Source organism: Malus sylvestris, chromosome 3 (genome assembly GCF_916048215.2).
Source record: "Malus sylvestris chromosome 3, drMalSylv7.2, whole genome shotgun sequence".
Classification (NCBI taxonomy): domain Eukaryota; kingdom Viridiplantae; phylum Streptophyta; class Magnoliopsida; order Rosales; family Rosaceae; genus Malus; species Malus sylvestris.
The window spans coordinates 1,288,504-1,312,141 of NC_062262.1; the positions used below are offsets into that span (position 1 = coordinate 1,288,504).

Sequence of the window (23,638 nt, forward strand, 5' to 3'; positions counted from 1 at the left end):
CGCCCTCGATCATTTCATCTCTGAAGTCTTCTTCGAGCTTCCGCTTCAACCTTCTTCTGGTAGTGACGATTCACGTCTGAGAGCGTTCCATGGAGGACGGGAGAAATGGTAAATTTAGAGAGGGTGGGGGAAAGACGAAGGGAAGGGCGTTGGCGAAGTCGAAAACATTCATGTTGGTGTGCTTGGCCATGGCGGCGTAGGAGGCCAAGGTGAAGGCTACGGTGCCGATGTACTTGACGGCGATGTGGGTTAGGGTTTCGAGGGGTCAGGTTTTGGATTATAGGTGCTAGGCTTTGGCTATGGCGAATTGGAACTCTGGTGGGGTCGGGTTTTGGATTGGAGGTGCTGGGCTTTGTTCGAGTTTTGCGGTTTTGCATCGTGATTTGGATTTTTGGGACATGGTGGTGGTGGGGTTGGCGGATTGGAAGAAGAATTGATGTTACAGAGGAGGAATGGAAGGTGGTTTTGAATTTTGAAATTTTGAGTTTTTTTTTTAATTTTTAATTTCCACGTGAACCCTTAATGACATGTGGCGCCCAGTTATTATCCATATGGGTGCCACGTCACAGTTAACGGGAGATTTAACAGTTTGACTAACGGATGTATGAGACTGTCTCAAAATTTACACTTTAGGTATGACTTTGGGACAAAAAAAACTTGATGTACTAAATGTTGAAAACTACGAAACATGAGGGTAGTAAACAGTCTTTTGCCCTTACTTTTAACAAACGATATTATTTACCTTAAGAGCATTTTCACTTTAAAAAAGTCTTCCGGGCAATAGACAAGTCAATTCCCCCAAATGAATAGTAACTGTTCAAGTGCATCTCCACCCTTAAACTGAATAGTCTAAGCAGTTTGTATTAAAATATTATTATTTTTTTTATAAAAAATAAAATATATTTTTATTTTTAATTTCGGATGATAGTAAAAGTTTGGTTAAAAGTATTTGAAAATATAGAAATGTGGTGTAAGGTAGAAGAACATAGTTAGATATTTACAAAACAAAAAATGTATTTATTATTTTTATATAATTTTTATAATTTTTTATATTCTTAATTAATTTTTATTAATTTTTTACTTGTAGCTTACGTCAGCCTTGCGTCACATGACCTAAGGGCTAGGCTAGTTGAATTTAGCCTAGGTGGGCAACTAGGCTCCCCCGATCCCAACGGATTGGAATGGGGTGGAGGAGTTTTAGGGGAAGGGAGGGGATTTACTCTACTATCCCCTAGGAGATTTGAAAGGGATGGAAGTGCTCTAAGGGAGAGGGGGTGGCTAAGCCGCATAATGAGCTAGCAATAATGTGGTTCGAATTTGCTTTTGACAAAAATCGAACTTAAGACTTATCACTTACCAATGAAGATGAATATCACTAATATGTAGTCATAAGTGGCGGGATGGGCCGATAACATGAAGACAGAGACAAATTCCCTCTCTTTTTCTCTTCCCACGTGATTTTGCATGCAACATGTTGTAGGAAAGTCGTTTCCATGCAAAAGTTGATCCGACTGCCCATTGCGTCCAATGCAACATTAAAATGACAATTTTATTACTTGTTTTCGGTGGGAAGTATTGTTGGCTCTTTCGACCCATTTTTAGTTCGACAATCTTCAGACAATTGGAAGAACTCGAACGAAATGACAAACTTCGAGGATAATCTTAAAGTGAATTCTTAGGATCAGTCATCTTAGTGGCGGAGCCAGGAAATCAGGTTAGAAGGGGCCTCTCACAAATATTAAAAAATAAAAAATAAAAATTAAAAAACATTGCAACACGCTCAATCCCTCTCTCATGCTCACGAATCCATCTCTCATCCATCGTTTGGTTATCGTCTCATTCATTGTTTGGTGATCGTCTCAATCACTATTTTGCCGCTCTAGATTTTTGGTCCAATTATGATGTTTGTTTGTTCGGTGACAATGGTGTTGATTTTTTAATTTCGCTCCATTTCATTAGTACGTTCCGATCAGTTGGGCGCCGTGTTAATTGGCGAAAAAACGACCTAATAGAAAGGCTAGTAAGAGAAATAGCACATGGATGAAAGCATAATTCAAGCTTGTCAACAACCAACAGTACCATGTGAAAAAAGATTAAACTCTAGGAGAACCCAACTATCTCACCTACTTCCTCTCTCTCCCTCTTGTTGCGGCTCTAATCCCTTAAAAAATCTTTGAAAAACAAAATAATAACTTTAAGATTTCTCTGTGAAAAAAATATCAAGGTAAGCCTGGAACCATTCTAGTCCCTTTATAGCTCCGTCCCATCTATCGTAGCTAACATAATATATATGTTCCTAAACTTATCAATGACTTACTATTCTTATTAGTTTCTCGAATTTCTAGCTAAAATTATTTTTATCTCTGAGAGCAAGTCCACCCCTAAGGACTTTGTGCCAGCACCCAGCGCATTTATCCACTCAATTAAACAGTAATAGACCCCAGTAAACAGTAATAGGCCAAAGCATCTCCACCCCTAAAAATACGCTGGCACCCAGTCTATCTAATATTATATTATTTTATTCATATCAATTAATATTTTATCATTTATTTTATTTTTTATTTTTTCTTCTTTCTTCCTTTCCCTCTCCGATCCTTTCTTTCTCTCTCTCTCTCTCTCTCTCTCTCCCTCCCTCTCTCTCTCTTTTCCAGCTCACTCCCGTGAGCTCACCTTCTCCTTCCTCTTCAAAACCTTCCATTTCTGCACGCCATCCACCCTTGCATCTCCGACGCCATCCCTCTACATCTCCGACGCCGTCCACCCCTGCATCTCCGACGCCGTCGACGCCGTCCTCCTGCATCTCCACACCTCCGACGCCATCGCTTCGTCCTCCCGTCGTTCTCCCTCCGTGGTTCCTTCCCTCGCGACATCCTCTCCCGCCTCGACCAGCTCCGCTCCTCAGCCTCCACAACAACTCCCTCTCTGACGTCATATGCCCTCCGACGTCACACTAACGTCAGATAGGCCGGTCCCAAGGTCTGTCGATTTTAGGCCGGCCTGTGGACTGGCTTGGGCTGGGTGCCAGTCGATTTCACAGGCTGGAGTGAATTGACAGGGTGCCAGCCTGGTTTTTTGACTGGGTGCTGGGCTCTCTTCTTCCCGGTGGAATTGCTCTGATAGAAAATGATGGGCGTACAGGAGTTGAATGCTATTCATTTCCTCCCAGAAATATTCAAGTTGTGACGAGAACGAAAGTCTAAACATTTCCCATAAATGAGAGAAATTACCAGTGTCTTAACTGTTATATTAGTGATATGTGTACACACACTGTGAGAAGCCATTCACAAAGTTGGTTTCTAAACATTTCCTATAAATGAGAGAAATTACCAGTGTCTTACACATTGTTAACTGTCATATTAGTGATATGTGTACACACACTGTGAGAAGCCATTCACAAAGTTGGTGTGTTAAACCTTGAGATTTTCTTTATGTTAAGAAAAATGTCTAGGGGAGTCTCTCAAAAGTAAAACTCTTAATGGATTATTTATCATCGATCACACTTTAACGTCAATTACCGTGCCAACATTATAAAACATTGTGTAAAAAAATGAGATAGCAGTAAGAGAGTCACACTTTTGAAAGAGTCTCATTAGCATTTTTCTTATGTCAAATACTACTTTGAAAAGGTGGGAAAATTGAAAATGCATGCATTCTATTCTAGCGTAAACTTATTTTTTTTGGTGAAAGTAGTGTAAAATTTTTTTTATTTACTTTTAGAACAATCTTAAAATAACAAGTAGAAGAAAACTATACCCATGCAATTATTGATCACCTATGCAAATGCAAGCCATTCATTTTGTAATTTTTATATATCATAAGAAAATATAAGGATATGTGATTGTAGATGACACGCCCGATCCTGATATTCCCCGAACACCAGGGTAGGCACGTGTTAGTCGACACCTGAAGGTGACGAAGCCATATTAGGATGCATGAGAAATAATAAATATAAACAATAATTATAAGTTTAAATGTAATTAAAATGCAATTGAGGAACGTGTTTATAGTATACAACTAATTATATACACTAGAAAAGAAATGATATAAAATTGAATGAACAAGGAAGTGGGTCCTACACCGAGAGGACTCGAAGATGCCGATGCGAAAATGCCTTGACGCTAGGATTATACGCCTCGATTCTAAGTCCTGACGCAAAACAAACATGAGTGGACCAAGTTATATATAAATAATACTGAAACAATTATTCAACATACTAACCCCTAAAGTTTTATGGAAACTCAATAGCATAATATGTAATAGGTTTTCCGAAAATCCTAGCATGCCATAAAACCTTCATAAAACATACAACATATATAGTGTGCTAAGTAGTGGTATCAAATTGCCTGTAGACACTATATTTCTCGGCCCGAAGCCAGTGCATATATCTCTCAGCCCAAAGCCATCTACATATATCTCCCTCGGCCCGAAGCCATCTTCATAGTATATAGTCATCCAATTATTGTGGCGTTGCCGTCTTCGCTAGGTTGTGTGGCTCTTCGGCGGCAAACTAAGGCCTTAGTTTTGCACGGCCCAAGGTCTAGGTCAAAAGGGTTCTGGGGTAAAAAGGTTGGGCTAGGCCAATGGGCTTGGGCCCAGGTTTAGATCAATGTTGGGTTTAGGGTTAAAGGGACACGGGTTTGGCCTGAGTTAAAAGGGTTTTGGGCCTAAATTCAGATTTAGGTTTGGGTTGCGGATCATTGGCCCAACAACTGAGTTGGGCCGATTTTCAGTTACGGTTGTTGGAAACCACGAAAGAGAAACCTAGAGCTTCTCAAGCTCCGATCATCGTTAAAACTTAATTAAAACTAACCACTCAATATATCAAAATGAAGGTCGAAGAACAAGGATTCAAGTAGTACCATTGGTTTCCTCAGCCGTGGTCGAGTCTTGCCGGAAAATGGAATCTGGGGGGTTCTTCATCGGAATCTAGGCAATTCTCCACAGCGCTGCAACTGCGTCCACAATCCACAAAAACTCCTCTAAACGTCTCGAACACGACTCTAAACTCGATTAAGAGAATTCTAAATGGTAGTGCAACTGTGAAGAGAGAGAGAATGGTCCGTTATGATGGTGATGGTGGCGGCACTGTCGTTCATTTGCAAGTATGGGTGTGTGGGTGCGTCTATGGGTTGGTCCTCGGGGAAGAGAGAAGAGTGAGAATGAGGGGTCTGCGAGAGAGAGAGAGCTCGGGGGAGGTGAGAGAGAGGAAGGGAGGAAAGTGAAGGAGATGGATGCCATGTGGCTTGCAAAGAGAGGGGAGAGTCGGGGGACCAAAATCAGGGGTGGGCCCCTTGGGCACACCATTTAACACCTAAAAGCAATATTTTAAACAAATAAAACCCAACCAAAGGAAAAAATATATGTCACCGATGTTTATAATTGTATGACAATCTTTGTATGCGACTAGTCATGACTCATGAACACCTAAGAATTTTTCGTTATGAAGAATAATTTTTATGGATCAATGGTCAATCATTTTCCATATGCTACAAGAGGAAGAGGATCCAAAGCTGCAATCATTCAAGAGTCGAAATTCAAAAGCATTTACATGACAGTTTATTCCAAAATATATATTCCAAACTTACAATATTGCAAACCAAAACTGCCAACTTAATTAAACAAGATTAAAACCAAGTTGGGAAAGCCATCATCCCTCATTCCGAATCTATTGGAGGCTAACAGAGGTCATGCTTTCTGATCTTCTGCTATATATAAGCTTATTCTAAGAACTTATGCCAAATTCATCTCATCGGCTTGCTCATTAAGGTCTAAACTCTTCCGATCCCCACATCTTCTTGATTTTCCATGATCTGAATTTCCTTTTTAGTGACCTCAATGCCTTTGTACCACTTAGCACAAAACACATAAATTACAAAATCAAAAGCCGTTAGGGCAGCAATTAGGAAGTAAAACCTGTCCATGCGACCTGTATTCAGATCATCTGGGATCCAACCAGGGCTTTTGCCTTTAGCTGTGATCCCCATCACCATGTAAACCAGCATGCTACTCACATAATTCCCAAGAGATATTGAAGCCATGCACAGTGAACTTCCAAAGCTTTTTATCCCATCTGGGGCTTGACCATTGAAGAACTCCAGTTGACCAACATACATAAAAACTTCTGAAGCACCAACAAGAACGTACTGTGGAATTTGCCAAAATATGCTCAGAGTGCTTATCTTCTCATGAGGCTGCACATGTTTGAGCCTTGCAATCTCTGTGACACCGGCTGCAATCATCGATAACATTCCAATAATTAGACCTATCCCCATTCTTTTTAGCTCAGATAAACCTTTTGGGTTTCCACTTATTTTTCCAGCAAGCGGCACTAGAAGTTGGCGATAAATTCCGGTGCAAATGAGAACACTACATATGTCAAAAGCAGACATGCTAGCGGCGGGGAGGTGAAAATCTCCAAAGTTGGATTTCATCACGTCCCCTTGCTCTACAAAGAGGGAGGCCATTTGTGTGAAGACCACCGAGTAGATTATAGTGCAAAGCCAAATGGGTAACATTTTAAGTACGCATTTGGCTTCTTCAACTTGAGTCACAGTACAAAGCCTCCATGGATTCTTGGGGCCAGAAAGATCATCTTCTGTTATTGTTGCTGCCTTGTCCAAAAACCTGACAATATCATTCAGTTCTCTAAATCACCAATTGCCCATAGCTCTACTTGTGGACTATATGTATATATTATTAGGGAAATATGCACAAATATAAATTTAGTGTAAAAATATGGTTTTTCGTTAAAGTTAACAGTATCGGAGGCTTTTTGTTAAAGTTCCCAAATATAAATTGTTACAAATTTTAATCAAAAGAGAACTGGGGGCACACTAAATCGACAATATGCTGCATATGAAAAATGGGTTGGTGCCCCTTAATTATTTGTGTAGCGTCTCCCCAGTTATGGTTTTTATTAGAAGTTTATATATATAATTTGTAGAGATAAAGGTTTGATACTTACTCAATTTCATCACTGTGATAAATCTTTCGACTCCCTTTGATTGCAGATTCTGGTCCTTCCACCTCATACAGGTCACCTGAGTTAGCTGGAACAATATTCCATTTTCGAGCTGCAGCAACGAATACCTGAGCGATACGCGGCAAAGGGTTGCCACATGGTATTATGTACCTATACCTTGGTGTACCTAACAAAAAGGACAGTAGGGCTATGACAGCAGATCCCAGTGACACCACAAACCCTAGAGTCCATTTGCCAGTATCCTCATAATAGACCAATATGGTGTTTGAGAAAAGAGACCCAACATTGAGTGCAAAGTAAAAATAGCAAAAGAAAACTGCTTTTGAAGCTCTCTCTTTAGGATTTGCCTCATCAAACTGGTCTGATCCAAAGGTTGCTATAGTAGGTTGGTACCCACCATATCCAAATGCAACCAAGTATATGGACAAGTAAAATATCGCGACGCCGACTGAGGATTCTGGCATGCACATGGTTTCTCCATCGCCGCAACCAGAAGGATGGAACAAGAAGAGCCAAGATGACAAAGATAATAAGGCCAAGCCCTGATATTTTAGTCACATAAAATTTCATTCAGCTTAACCACATGTTTATAAATTATGAAAAAAAAAACACACGCACACATAGAACCTTCTTAGTTAAGGTTTACTGCAATTTTCAGGTGCAGTAATGTTTATTGATGACATATATTATTAGCAACCATATATACAACTATAAGGGTCAAGGTATTGACAATATCAACCTTATTATAACTTATAAGGGTCGGAGTATCAAAAAGTGCACACAACCGCACTACTATACTCGAGAATAAAAGAAAATTATCATTACCAGTACAAAGATGAGCTGGAAGATGGTGCATGTTAAGTAACGACCCCAATAGGAGTCACTGAGAAAGGCACCTACTAGGGAGCACAAATAAACAGTTCCAGTCCACTTGCTAACACTGTTGGCTGCATCGGCATTCTCCTGATCAAGAACTCTGGTTAAAAACAAAACCAAGTTCACTCCAACACCAAAAAAAGCTAGTGTTGCTAGGGCTTGATTCGCTGCACAAAATAAGACCAATAAGAAACAGATTTGATTATTAACTCTATATATGTGTTAATGGAAATAAAAAGTGATCGATTATCTTCAAACCTAGTAAGAGGCTTGCAAATTTCCACCCTCCTGTGCTCTTTCTTATAAGGGATGCCTTACTTTTGGAAGTTGCCACATGTTCAATTTCATTGAAGTTTATTTTCACAGCTTCTGGTACTCCAGTCCCTCTATTGTTTTCTCTCACCTGCTGCTAGTTTTTTAAGGGATGAAAAAGAAGTCACAAGTTGAAAAAATTATGAGAAACTGATGCCAGTAAAAGATATAAAATAAAAAGGACAACAATTGTAAGCCCTGCACCATCGAGAGCAACCTACATAACAATACACTGCTATTGTGGCGTCTCGTGCCAATGATACAAACCATGTGAAGAAAAAAGAACTTACACATGTCGTTCAATCATTGGAATAGGAAGCCACAGTGGCAGTGTACCCATCATGTAAGTCTTTGCTACACCATCAAGAGCATGTAGGAAACCCTCTACTCAGTAATTAGTGGCCAATTGATTAGAACTTAGAAGTGGGGCATGTAAAGTTTGGACTAAGCTATACAGACTATTTATATTTTCTGGTCCCATTGATTAATTCCTCTTGATAATTAGTGCCACTTATTTTTTAAACAATATTATTTTCCTCTTGATACAGTAGACTACTAACCTTTAGCGCAGCCTCATTATTAGTGAAGTTGATTGAATCCACAGTGGCCATTGAAGGCTTATTCTGCAAAACAGTAATGAATATATATGAGATCATGAAGAATTAACAATGACCAACTATAGTGTACATATGTATAAATATGTATCATATCATATGTATGAAAAGTACTCAGTCTTCTCATGTTTTAAACATACTCTATTTACTGGTGCAGGACAAATGAAATGAAAGTGGAAAACGGTATAGCTAGAACGATCGAGGAAAAATAAACTAATTAACGTGGTGAAACTATTGAAACATTTGATTGTAGCTGGAGAGCGAAGAGTTAGACTAATTTTTTACATATATCTATATATAGAGTGTATATACATAAATTTTGTATCTAATTTTTTACTATATATCTATATATATTTAACTTGCAAGGAAAGAATAAACTCTTGCAAGAACTTACTTCAAAGTTAATTAATGGAGTTGGAGAAAAGAAGTAGCTAGTTGTAACCAAGAAGAAATTATGAGAAGAGTTCGTCGAAAGAGTTCGATATATATAGCTGCAGAAATAGAGAAAGGAACAGTAATGGGGGAAATTAATTAGGTAGCCATTTTCAAACTTACTTTATACTTGTTATTATCAAACAAATTTTACAAAAAAAATTGAAAAGAAAAATATTGGTGGAATGGAGAGGTCAGCTTAGATGAATCTGTGCCACAAACTAGGTCGTTTCTTCCATGAATGCTATTTGATTCCCACGTGAAAAGGACCTTTTGATAAAATGGATGATAGTCTCTCCCTAATTTCACTTTTGAATTTATATTTAATGTTATATTTTCAAGTTAAGATAATATTCATCACTAAGCATAATGAGCAGTGTTAAACAGTAAATTTCCAAAAGAAAAAGGAAAATAGAAAACTAAATTTTAATCCCTAAATAAGATGAAGTTTAGAAAAATGTCTTATACAAGGTTAAAAATTGATTTTAGTTACTAGACTCTATTAAATGCCAGCATATGTATTCAATGTCTGTCTTTTTTATTTATAATTTTATGGTGTTCATAATATGAAAATATTATAAATTTTAATTCTCATTATGGTGAGTATCTTATACAGGAAAATATTTTCGTAGCGATTTTTCGGTACACTTATGTTTTTGCATATTTTCTTATGTGCCATTAATTCATTACAATATATTTAGGTATCAACATTTCGGTACACTGGGTTAATATAATATGTTTAGGTACGGACATTTAGGTACACTAGTTTAGTATAATATATTTAGGTATCAACATTTCGGTACACTAGTTTAGTATCATATAGTTAGGTACGGAATTTTCGGTACACTTGTATTTTTGCATATTTTCTTATGTGCCACTAATTTACTACAATATATTTAGGTACGGACATTTCGGTACACTAAATTAGTAAAATATATTATGATACGGATGTTTAGGTACACTAATTAGAGGAAGTTAAATAAAATTAATGAATTAAAATGCGTATAATAATAAATTTAAAATTTAATGTAATGACATTAAATAAGATATGTATTAAATATTAAAACAAAAATATAATATAAATTTGAATTAAGTACACATTAAGGGACTAAAATCAATATCCAATCTAACACCAGATTTTTATTAAATTTTAATTTTCTTGAAGGATTAAAGTTCAAAAACCCCAAAGGAAAAAAGCAACCGTCCTTGTTCTAATTTCTTTTTTTTTTTTGGGTAACAATTCTAAAATTATTTGACATGCAAGAAAAAAGTGTTTTTCTTGATAGCTAGAGCTTGCATATAGGGTAAGGATAATGTCAGGAAGATCATCTATTTAAATTATATTTTGAATCATATTACGTGGCTGTTTATGATTGGATCATTAGTGTTGATAAATATATTTATTTTTTATTGATGTCACATCATATGGTTTACAAATTTAGTCTAAAAAATTGGTCTATCTAGCATTACCCTCACATATAACAAAAATAAGTCATCAGCTCAAAAACTACTGTTGGGGAGAAAATATTGTTGTCGAAGATACAAATATTCCTGTTTTTCTATATGTTCTGCATGTTGATAATATAGAAAACTTCATTTTAATCCTTAAAAAAGATGAGTTTTAGATTATAACCATATGTAAGATTAAAATCCAATTTTAGTCCCTAGCACATTTAATCATATCATTTATTAGTTGTATTTTGATGTTTTATTTTATCTTTTTATTTTTATTTTAATGTATTAGTTACATTTAAATTTAATTTTTATTTCATTCATCATAATATATTTTAATGTCTACATTTAGGCAACTAATTTTTTTTATAATATATATTCCGATAACAATTTTGTATGTTCTTCATTTAGGTACATTAATACATTTGAATATTTTGGTATATCCATTGGTACAAACATGTAGTTACATTGATTCAATATAATGCATTTTGGTCATTATAATGTATTTCGTTACATACACTTTGGTACACATATTTGAGTATTGACTTTTAGGTACATTAATTCAATTATTATATTTCGGTAAATACATTTAGGTACATACATTTTGGTACTAATATTTAGGTACATATATTTTTGGTATTGACATTTAGGTACGTACATTTTGGTACATACATTTCAGTATTAACATTTAGGTACATTAATTCAATATAATACATTTCGGTACATACATTTAGGTTCATTATAATATATTTCGGTACAATCATGTCGGTACAAATATTTCAGTACAAAAAAGTCAATTTTATATATTTTGGCACAATCATTTCTGTACACTTATGTATTTATATATTTTTGTATCATAAATTTCTTTTAATATTTTCTCATTTACATTCATTTCTAATTAAAAAAACTAAATATGAGCATATTAATAAAATTAAAATTTAATATGGAGAGATTAAATAAAAATAAACATTAAATAACAAAAATTGAATGTAAATTTTGATAAAAGTACATTCAAGGGATTAAATTGAATATTTAATCTAGCACCAGGTTTTTTTTTAATTTTAATCTTTTGCAAGGACTAATGTTCAAATACCCCTTGATAATATTTCGTCAATTAAAAATTAAAGGTTTCTTGTGAAGTACGGAACTTGGTTATGAGAAGGTAACTGCTTCTGGAACTGTACCAGACTCCAGCGATGGTGAGGAGCACGTATCGGTACGTTTAGTCGGAAAGGTAAACAATCTGTTAAACCCCTTTGTCATTATGGGGGGAAAGTTGGATTAAATTTGATTAACAATGCCTTTAATTATTCTGTTAATGATCCCCTCGACCTAGCTAATGGTATACACTCCATTAGCTCTGAAAATATAACTTATGAAATTGTATAAACTCTCTTCGCGTTGGTATTTATAAAGACTAAAGATACAGAATAATCCATATAGGACTTGTTTTAGGTTTAGGGTTAACCGTATAAGATTTACAAAGAATACAAAAAAGTAAAGGACTATGAGTTCGATGAGGTCTCCGATCGATCTCCTGATCAACCGTGAACTGAGAAACAGCTTACAGTTTACAGAGCCACACAAAAAATCCCATGAGAAAGCAATTAAGTGAGGTGTTGAGAGAAATTGAAAGGCCTAAAGATTGCTGATGATGCCGTGGGAGAGAGACTATAAGTCTGTAACAAAAGAGTAGAGTACTGATTTATATGAATTTTTGCACCGTAAGATGCTTGCTTCTATTTTTTTTTTTTGGACAAATGATAGCGTTAGTAAGTTAAATTAGTAAATATTAGAAAGTGAGGGGATCATTGTTAAATGTTAGAAAGGGAAGGGATCGGTGGGGAACGAATCCCTTTCTGCCACTATGGTAAAGCGTCATCTATGATGCTTACTTCCATTATTACGTAACTAATTAATCCGTATAAAGCTCCAAAACTTTTATCAATGTTGTACTTACTTACATGGCGCAAGTAATATTTTTTCTACATATTAAATTTTTAATAATAAGGAAAAAAGAAGTTAACTTTATGGAAAACTAATGAAAAGGGCTTGAAAACTTTGAGTTTTAATGATAAGGACAAAATAAAGGGTAAAGTGAATAGTACCAGGTTTGACTTTTTAGTGTAAAAATATGGTTTTTCGATAAAGTGAACAGTACCGTGGGCTTTTCGTTAAAACTCCCTTAACTTTATCAAGAATGTTATTCTTATCATTTAGTTATATCATTTCTCTAATAGAGATGAGATTCACATACGTTGGCGGACCCTATCTCTATTAGAGAGATGATACAAATGATGGTACAAGTAGATGTTAAGTGTAGCACTACTCTAACTTTATTCTTGTATTATTAATCTACAGTCACTATTATTTTCGGGACGCCATAAACAGGAATGTCCTAACCACGAGGGTAATCCACCACGTACATTAATTTTTTAATTATTGTATTATTGATCAATGGGCACAGTTGTTTCCTGCGTATTAAATTCCGTCTTATTTTGTCCATTCCCTAAAACATCTTCCAAGCAAACCCCAGCTGATTAACTAGGGAATGGAAAGAACAATTTAGACACTTCGACAATTTAATTGTTGTTTAATAGATTTGCCAGTTAATGTGTTTTGCTTATATAAATCTTGTCTGTGTATTGAGCTCCTCATAAAGGTAGTTACGTGAGCGGAATTTCAGAAGCTATATAATCCCTAATTTTAACTTTTAAGGATATACCTTTGTGGAGGATGAAAGTTATCACTGTAACGTGTCTTATTTTTATATTACAAATTTACTCAACTAAAATCGAACACTCTTGTTAACTAAATGCAGATGCTTGGGATCCCTTGTCAACGAAAGTGAAACAAACATCTTCTGTTAGCAATCTCCAAACGTGATTTTTCACTTCTGTTTTCTTATGTAACCCAGCTATACATATGAACAGCATCTGACACATGACATCCACAAGTTTTCTTCTATAATTAGCACAAAATATGGGGAGGTCTCGAGTTAGATGCTCCAAGCTGGTGAGTCTGATTGACTGTAGCTACACGCAGGGTGAAATTCCCCATAGCCTCTCCGGGCTCAGAAATGGTAGATAATCGTGGCTTGCCACCAATTGTCCTCTTTTAAAAAAAGAATTTATCATTTTTATCCGATCATTTATTTTATATTTGGAAACTTCTAGTCAAGACTAATAGATGAATGTTTTAACTTACATCATATCTCTGGTGTTAGCCAGCTATCCCATATGTTCGATTCAACCCCCATAAGAAACAAAATGGGTTATTTAGTTTGAGTCAGTGACACCTAATTAAGTTTCCTAAATTGAAGACCTAATTTTTCACTCGCTAATTTGGTTACCTTTTCTAGAATAGCGTGCTTAATTTGGTTGTTACTTACCCAATTCAGTTTAATATTTTGAACCCTCAGCCTTTCAAATACAAACCATGTTCATGCAACAGCAGCATATGCAAATCTCTAATTTCAGATTCTCTCCCTCAAAAACTCTCCCAAAGTTAATCATGTCAACGCTAAATCTTTTTCTCATCATGCTTTTCTTGAATGCCCATGATCACTTTGCGATTGTTTAATCTTGATCAATTAGTCTTCACATCCATGTCAATATTGTGTTTATCTTTTCCCTTGAGAGTATTCATAATGGGAGAAGATGCATCAATCATCATGATCTCAAGTGCCCAAAGAAATCTGGCTTTGGAAACTTCAGATTCAAACGAAACGGCTTTTCCTTACTTCATCCAAATAAGCGTGCAAGACACGACAATGGTGTGTCATTTGCAAAATTCAAAGGGGTTGTGCCACAACAAAATGGTCACTGGGGTGCACAAATATATGCAAACCACCAAAGATTTTGGCTTGGCACCTTCAAATCTGAGAAGGAATCTGCCATGGCTTATGATAGCGTGGCAGTCAAGCTTCGAAATGGTAAAGATTTGCATATAAATTTTCCATGGAACAGCTTCACCGTTCAAGAGCTTCATTTCCAAAACCATTACTCAACAGATGCAATAATGAAAATGATTAGGAATGGTTCCTATCTATCCAAATTTGATGCTTTTGTAAGGTCACAAATACAATCTCAAATTGAGGAAATGGGCAAGGGCACCAATAACCCAATAAGAGTGCACGGTGATGGACAAGTATTGTGTAGGCAACTCTTCCAAAAAGAACTGACTCCAAGTGATGTGAGTAAGCTCAACAGGCTTGTGATTCCGAAGAAATATGCCGTCGAGTATTTCCCATGTATTTGTGAGAATGTGGAAGTAAATGGGACTGAGGACATTGAGCTAGTTTTCTATGACAAGCTCATGAGGGTTTGGAAGTTTAGGTACTGCTATTGGAGGAGTAGCCAAAGCTTTGCATTCACAAGGGGTTGGAATAGGTTTGTAAAGGAAAACAATTTGAAGGCAAATGATGTGATCACATTTTATGCATGTGAGAGTGATGATCAAGTAATAAGAGAGGAAGATAGAGAAAGTACTACATTTTGGTTAATTGAGGTAATGGATAGCTAGTGAAGGTGAAATCAACAGATAATGTTTGGTTGAGGAGGCCAATGAGTGTGAGGATTTGCAGGTACAATTGGAACTAAATTTGGGGGAATGTAGCAGCTACAAGTTTCAAACAGGTGAATGTAAATATAGTGAAGATTACAAGGCATCCATAGCCGAGGAAAAAGGATTTAGGCTCTTTGGTGTGAATATTAATTAGATGTCTAGGAGAAGATGTTAATCATTTTATTAGGATTTTTTTTTGCCTCCAAACTGTATATCCTTTATTACTTGAATCTTACTTTTCATCATTTTAGGCTGTCAACTCACCAATGTGGAATGTAATTTGCTTCATGATCGATCAAATTAAAATTTCATCGTTGCTATATGATATCATTATGAAAGTCTAGCTGTCTAGACTCTACATAATAGGTGTAAGCAAGTAGGCATTTCTTGGTAATATATTACTCTCACCTTTTTCTTTTTTTTATTTATATGTTTCACTCCTTATGTTAGTATTAGTTCTGACGTGGGAATGGCTCTACAACTTAAAATTTACTTTTCTTACATAAACTATTAATTTTCATGCACTAAATATATGATCTAATAATTTCTTTGATTTGTATCAGACTATTTGACGACATTTTATTTCGATTCAATTATCTATTTTAACTTAGCGGTTTTTTCATGATATACTTTCTATGGAGTGTGTACTCATTTGAAATGACGTTTTTTTCACAGTTTGGCATACATGAATTCTAATAGTTTAAAAGAGAAAAACAAAATTCTAATAGTTTTTAGATAAACAACTTCACAGTGTCTCTAAACCCCTAGATTCGAAATCACTTCATCCACATAGTATTTATACGTTTTTATCATCAGGTTTTTAATTATTTGAGTTCATGTTCAAAATGTCTCATGTATAATATGGGAATATGCATGTAGAAATGAAGATTAATATAAGAAATAGCTGTTTTCAGGTGTTAAAGGAAAAAAGAAAACTGATAAGGATAGGTCCATATAACACTGTGTATGTGAATGACTTATCAAATCAAACATTCATGCATGAGAGAAAGTGTCTTGCTCAACCTATCCTATCAGCAAACGATATCCATATATTATTCATGATGCATGCACTCATAATATACAAGTGGTAGCCATCCACCTTCTTCCCTGTCACTCCTTTTTACATGCATCACTCGACCTTGTTTTCTTGTTTGTCTTCGATTTTAGAATGGGGATGATTATATCACCATCTCTGAGTTGTCTCAAATATAAAGGGTGAGTGTGGTTTTGGCGCCCATTGTAACTCCCCCCCCCCCCCCCCCCCAACCCCACCCCACCCACCCACCCACCCACCCAAAATAATAATAAAGTTTGCAATAAGCTTTTAAATCTAAAACTTAAGGGTAATGCTATGGAGATTATTGTAGACTAAATTTGTAAATTAAGTTATGTGTCACCAATAGAGAAATGAGCACGTTTATCAACGCTTAAGTAATAATCTAATACTCAACTTCCATGTCATGTAGTTTACAAAATTTTGTCTACAAATTAGTCTTCCTAGCATTAACCAAAACTTAATTACTTTCTATACTCGTATATCAAATGTACAAGGTGAGTTACTTCTAGCAAATTGGAAACAATCATAGCTAGAAGAGAATCTAATCACGTGATGAGAAAGATAGTAAAAGCGAAATAATCACCAAGATATTGCCCATAGCTAGGTAACCAGAGGAGAGCAGATTAAATTTCTTGCGTGCGGGACTTCTATGCCAACCGGGAATAACGGCTTTGTTATGAAAGAGCAAATAGACTACGCCCATTCCTTTATGAGTGGCTTTAGGAGATTAGGGCCCCCCTAATATTATTCACTTTTCAAGGATAACTAGAATCAAAATTTACAACTAAATCAAAATCTACACAATATAGAAACGTTTCGAGGCTGAGTTAGTAATTTCAATCTAAATAATATTATGTTCTAGTTCATATGCGTCTCCAAATTTTTGAACTCCCCCGGAGCTTATAGTTTATATATAGTTAAGAATGTTTAACTCTTTTCTTGAGGTCTTACGTGTCACATCCCGGCCTGGGCCCCCATCACATCATGGGCCCGATTCCACCATAGCACGATATTGTCCGTTTTGGGCCCCGACCACGCCCTCACGGTTTTGTTTCTGGGAACTCACATAAGAACTTCCCAGTGGGTTACCCATCCTGGGATTGCTCTCGCGCGAACTCGCTTAACTTCGGAGTTCCGATGGAACCCGAAGCCAGTGAGCTCCCAAAAGGCCTTATGCTAGGTAGAGATGAGAATATACATACAAGGCTTACAAGATCCACTCCCCTAGACGATGTGGGATGTTACATTACGTTCGAATTCTCTATGTCCTAGTATCGCTTGTATAATATATAAAAAGACACATAAATTTTTGTACAAGTATCATTTTTTCTATCTAAGTTTCATTTGCACAAGTCGATTAGTACTATAATCTAATGATATTCTTTTTCACTTGTCACTTATAAGTGCGAGTTCTTAGGTTTGATTCTCGCCAAAGACGAATTTGAATCAAATTATTGCTAGCCCTTTGTGAGGCGCCCACCCCTCCTCTTTCATATGATAATATCGTTTGTTAAAATAAAATAAAAAATCTTTTGCACAAATGGATAATTCTTTTGTGCCATTTTATATGCTAATCATTATTATATGCTTATTAAAATAGTGAAAATATATATGTTGTAAATATTATTAATTATGTGGTTGCGCATTTGGGGTTACTGTGTAATATGTAATTAGTTAGAATCATTTTTATCGCTCTCTATCACTCTTTTTTTTTTCTTTTTTTTTTTTGGAAAACCTCAACGGTACGAGGGTAATTTTATTGATAACGAAAAAACAAGTTACACCTAGTCGGGGGGGGGGGGGGGGACATAAACCTTACCCCTCAAAAAAAAAAAACAGAGACAACAAAAAGGAATACACTAGAAAGAAGGGGGGACATAAACCTTACCCTTCTAGAAACAAAAAATGAGAATGATACAAAGAAAAGAGCGGGGGACATGAAACCTAACCCCTCTAGAACCAAACATGAAGGTCTAAACCTGCAAAACAAGTCAAACAACACCATAAAGATAGGAGAAAAACAAAGGAAAGTGAGACAAACCTGGATGCCGACATGCACATTAATTTGAGAAGCGGTAACCAGGCAAGCCAACATAGTCAGAAAACAGAGTAGCACGAACTGCCATCGGAGGAGAATCATGCCATGTTAAAGGTACAACTTTTGATGCACGTTTTTCTCGAATCCACTTTGTAGTGTATTTCTGCTAAAAAAATATGTAAAAAAAGTGGTGTCATAGATCTGTCTTCATTTTTAATAATATATATGTATTGTGAGCACACAAGATGTGAAAAATTAACCTCACAAATTCCAAAAGTTGACTAACAAACAGTTTTCATGTGATAGATCGACATGATTTATGAAAGGTGATGAAACAAAATTCCACAAAGTGGGACACACTGTGCTCAACTATGCATATATGCTTTGGGGACACCGACCTTCCCACAGATTCGTTTTCCATTTTGCCAACATTTTTCACGTTGTTGCTTTCTACTTCTGCATTATGTTCATTTATCATACAAAGGCATCCAATACACACGTCAATGAGATCATCCCAACTTCCAAGTTCTCCCAAGCAAGTTTTCAAAGCCCACAAGAAAATGATTTGTTCGGCCCTTGGGTAGTGGGGATCAATCTCATTGCCATTTATTTGAGTTGGGCTCTAACCATTCTAGTATCGGACAAGCGAGAAGGGAAATTCAAATAGGGAGCCTTGAATGCAGAATAAACGTTCTAAATACTAAAGCCACAGACCCTTCGTGCCAATTTGTTTTCGAAACACTTTATTTAAAAAGCATAATATGAAACATGACTAGATCATATTGTTTCTAGATCAACGACTAATTTCCCAAATCTGTTACTCTAGTGTTGAAATTTGGTAGGGTTTAAGGTACAAGAAAGGAGAAGTCATTCTCTACTCCTGCAATATCTTTATTCTAAAACTTAAGCTCACATTCAAACACAAAACAAGAGAAAGACTACCTATAAAAGAACACAAAATTAGGAAATTAAACTTAGTCTAAACTTTGTTGAGCACTGACTCATCTTGTGGTTTTCCATGAATTGATGAACTTTCATGTTGAGTTTCCGTTATCTGAGTTTCCTGCTCATAACCTTGGAGACCATTGCCCTTCTGATTTTCCATGATCTCAATTTCCTGCTCAGAGCCTTGGAGGTTGATGCCCTTGTACCACTTAGCACAAAACAAATAAACCACAAAATCCAAAGCTGCTAGAATTGCAATGAGGAAGTAGAATCTGTCCATGTGACCTTCATTCAGATTATTTGGGATCCAACCAGGGTCTCCACCTTTAGCTGTAAAATGTGTTACCATGTTAACCAGTAAGCTGCTCACATAGTTTCCGAGAGATATTGACGCCATGCATAGTGAACTTCCAAAGCTTTTAATCCCATCCGGCGCTTGTCCATTGAAGAACTCAAGTTGTCCCACATACATAAAAACTTCTGAAGCACCAACAAGAACATATTGTGGGATTTGCCAAAATATGCTTAGTGAGCTTATCTTCTCACCAGGTATCACACCTCTGAGCCTAGCAATTTCTGTGGCACCGGCCGCAACCATTGCCAACAATCCAATAATGAGCCCTACTCCCATTCTTTGAAGCTCGGATAAGCCTTTTGGGTTCCCACTTAACCGTCCGGCTAAAGGCACAAGGCACTGGCGATATAGTCCAGTGCAGATAAGAACACTGCATATGTCAAATGCAGACATGCTGGCGGCTGGAAGGTGAAATTTTCCGATGTGGGATTCCATCACATCACCTTGCTCCACAAAAAGTGAAGCCATTTGTGTGAACACCACTGAGTAAATTATGGTGCAAAGCCAAACGGGTAGCATTTTTAGTACGCATTTTGCTTCCTCAACTTGAGTTACAGTGCACAGCCTCCATGGATTCTTTTCGGCCGCAGTTTGATCCTTCTCTGTTATTGTCGCTGCCTTGTCCAAAAACCTGACCAAATTAAGTAACAAAAAAAACTTGAAATATTAGGAAACTAATGAAACTATTAAATGAAAGCTGCTATTTGCACTCTTAAAATGTCATCTTGCACTTCTCGCATTATAAAATAAAAAAGATAAAAGTGCATGATGACCTTTTTTGAGAGCTAATAAAATTAACTCATATATATATATATATATATATATAATTAAAGTGCAATATTACTTACATAATCTCATTACTGTGGAGAATTTTTCTACTGCCTTTGATTGCAGATTTTGTTCCTTCGAGCTCATACAGATTATCCGGGCTGGCTGGAGCAACTCTCAATTTTCTAAAAGCAGCCACAAATACCTGAGCCACGCGTGGCAACGGGTTGCCACATGCTTTTATGTACCGATACCTAGGTGATGCTGCCAAATATGACACTAGGCCTAAAATAGCAGATCCTAATGACACCAGAAACCCCATAGTCCATAAACCTTTATCCTCATAGTAAACCAAGATGGTGTTTGAGAAAAGACATCCAACGTTGAGTGCGAAGTAGAAGTAAGCAAAGAAAGCTGCTTTCGAAGATTGTTGTTTGGGATCTTTCTCGTCGAATTGGTCTGCTCCAAATGTTGCAATAGTTGGTTGGTGGCCACCGTATCCAAGTGCTATTAGATATATTGATAGGTAAAAGAGAACAACACCAACTTTGGATGTTGGTTGGCAGTAATTGCCTACACCGCCACAACCATGCGGATGGATCAGCCAGAGCCAAGACGTCAAGGATAATAGCCCCAAGCCCTGATTAAGGAACATTAAGTTTTGTTATACATGTAAGTTTCAAGAACAATACAAAAAATTCACTTGGAAATCTCAAAAAGTAAGTATATATTATAGAAAATTCTATTTCAATCTTTGAAGAAGATTACTTTTAGAATAAAAGTGTGTATAAGATTAAAAACTAACTTTAGTCCTTAGCATTTAATTGTAACAATCAAATATTAATTAGGTTGTACTACATTAATTATGGACGGGTAGACAATTTCGGATGGTAAGTTATAAATAATAATGTGCTATAAATACTTAACTATGAGAAGTTTTAGTAATAGGGACTTAAACTATATTTATAAAACCATCTAGGTTAAAATCTAAAAAGAATCTTATTTAAACCCTAAAATCTAAAAAGCATATACCAGCACAAGGATGACTTGAAAGATGGCGCATGTTAAGTAACGACCCCAATAGGAGTCACTGAGGAATGCTCCAAGAAGAGAGAACAAATAAACAGTTCCAGTCCATATGCTGACGTTGTTTGCCGCAGTGGCACTTTGTTGATCAAGAACTCTGATCAGAAACAAAACCAAATTCACTCCTACACCAAAGAAAGCTAGTGTTGCTAGGCCTTGATTCGCTGCACAGAATAAGATATAACATGTATATTTATTCTTGATAATACTATTTGAAGAAATACATCAAAATCTTAATTTACAAGATATATATATGCTAGGAAAATTAAGTGAATAGCATCGATGATGGGTACCTAGCAAGACAAGTGCAAGCTTCCATCCTCCTCTACTCTTTTCGACACTCGGTTTGGATTCCTGAGTTACCTCATGGATGTTTGTATCCACAACTTCTGCTACTTCTATGTCTCGATTCGTGGCCGTGCTTATCATCTGCCAGTTTTGCAGGGGATACTAAGTAAAATATGTGCTACCAGTAACAAATTAACTTTGAAGTTACATTACAAAATATATTATACATGAAGCTAGCTGAAATATGGAGGATATACCAACCTTTTACGGAACTTGATCACTGCCCTTGAAATTGTTGAGCCGGACTCCGGTGATGGGGAAGAGCTTGGGTCGGTAATTACAAACGGCAATGTAGTAGGCCAATTCAAATAATTTGCCGGAAAACTAGAAAACACGAAAAACCCTTTTGTCATTTATGGTGGGAAATTGAACAAGAAAATTTCACTCTAAAACAATGGCCCTTTAGCTAATTAGTCCCCTCTTTCAACCCAAAATCTCAATCTGAACTACTCGAAGAACCTCGAAAACTCATAATTCTGAAACCCTAATGCAGATTATATTTAGAGAGACTGTATATAACAGAAAATACATATATCGCAAGAGAGCCAAAGAGAGAGTTCTTGATCAAATCGAAAGACTTGAAGCTTCATGTGAGATGTGAGAGTGTAACAAATGACTTATATATTTGAAGGCTTGGTGATGACAAACCAGATACATTCAGGCTTCAGTTACGGATTTCCCTCATAATACTCGCATGTTTTCAGCTCTTATCCAATGACTAGTTCGAAGTTTCGGATCTTAGATTTTAGACCTAAAAATTAGGAGAGTTATTATATGCTTAAAATTTTAATTAAGTTCGTGGACAAGTACAGGTTCATTACAATTAGGAATCAGCTTCTGTTTAGTAGTAACAAGTAGAGCCACATTCTGAACCACAAAACTGATTGTGAAATCCCCTACATTTCGAGGGAATCCTAACTTTTCTGTTCCACATATTCTTCTCTTCCACCTTAAAATAAAATATTTATTTACCGATAACTTAAAATAATTAAACCTAAAAAATTAAGTGAAGAAATAGAGGAGAAAATATTTTTTTAATTATATTATTTTTTCTTGTTAATATATTTTATGAAAGAAATGTTAATGTGTAAATTGATGAATTGATCAAAGAGGATTACAAGTGGACATATGTCTTAATCTAAGCAATGTAAATGGATGGTTGAGATTGAATTGAGGATATATATATCTCTCTCTCTTCACCATCGGTTGTTTTGTTGGTATGTGTGGTCACATGCTAAGACGCACTTGCTCTAAAATATATGGAAGAAGTTGCAGAGTATCTCTCTTTCTGAACTTTTCCTTGCTCGAATTACTTGTATCGGTTCTTCTTCTTGTCTGACAAATCTGCATTTTTCATTCCTAATCGCTAACAAGAAAGAGTACCTCAATTCCGCACCATTCTCACTCCAAAGGAACTGATAAAATTTATAGCTTAAGACCACCCAACCAAAATGTCTCAAGCTTATCTCTGATGCTCTGTAACTAGCTGGCTGGGCCTGGATGGTCTATAGCAATATATATATAGATATATAATGTGAAGGTTTGAGCTTTTGAGAGATGGATTTCAAGCAGATCGCCAAAAATAAAAGAGAAAATAGATAGGTTTTGATTTGGGTTGTTTAGAGGTGTATAGCAATCAATATATATAGGTATATATATGTACACACACACATACTCGGACTGGAGACAAACTGCATTCCAGGCAATTTTAGTCGGGTCAGGATTGCATGGAAGTCTGGAACAATTACTTTACGCGCGTTACTGATCACTTCTTCATCGTGTCCAGATGGAACATGCGAAACTTCAA

At 36.1% G+C, this 23,638-nt stretch overlaps 2 protein-coding genes and 1 pseudogene across 2 annotated transcripts; 1 reads left to right on the plus strand and 2 right to left on the minus strand.

Moving 5' to 3' along the window:
- Positions 1-5,533: 5,533 nt before the first annotated feature.
- Positions 5,534-9,237, minus strand: LOC126616093 (protein NRT1/ PTR FAMILY 7.1-like). Its single transcript, XM_050284091.1, has 6 exons — positions 9,179-9,237; positions 8,731-8,793; positions 8,117-8,264; positions 7,808-8,025; positions 6,965-7,524; positions 5,534-6,624 (listed from the first exon to the last, which is right to left on the minus strand). Exons 2-6 carry the CDS (start codon positions 8,779-8,781, stop codon positions 5,769-5,771), a joined length of 1,833 nt encoding a protein of 610 aa, XP_050140048.1. The 5' UTR covers positions 8,782-8,793; positions 9,179-9,237; the 3' UTR covers positions 5,534-5,768.
- Positions 9,238-11,864: 2,627 nt separating this feature from the next.
- LOC126615381 (AP2/ERF and B3 domain-containing transcription factor At1g50680-like) lies at positions 11,865-15,388 on the plus strand (annotated as a pseudogene).
- Positions 15,389-19,133: 3,745 nt separating this feature from the next.
- Positions 19,134-22,399, minus strand: LOC126616092 (protein NRT1/ PTR FAMILY 7.1-like). The gene is made up of 5 exons (XM_050284090.1): positions 22,033-22,399; positions 21,777-21,912; positions 21,430-21,647; positions 20,478-21,037; positions 19,134-20,260 (listed from the first exon to the last, which is right to left on the minus strand). Exons 2-5 carry the CDS (start codon positions 21,910-21,912, stop codon positions 19,309-19,311), a joined length of 1,866 nt encoding a protein of 621 aa, XP_050140047.1. The 5' UTR covers positions 22,033-22,399; the 3' UTR covers positions 19,134-19,308.
- Positions 22,400-23,638: the final 1,239 nt, after the last annotated feature.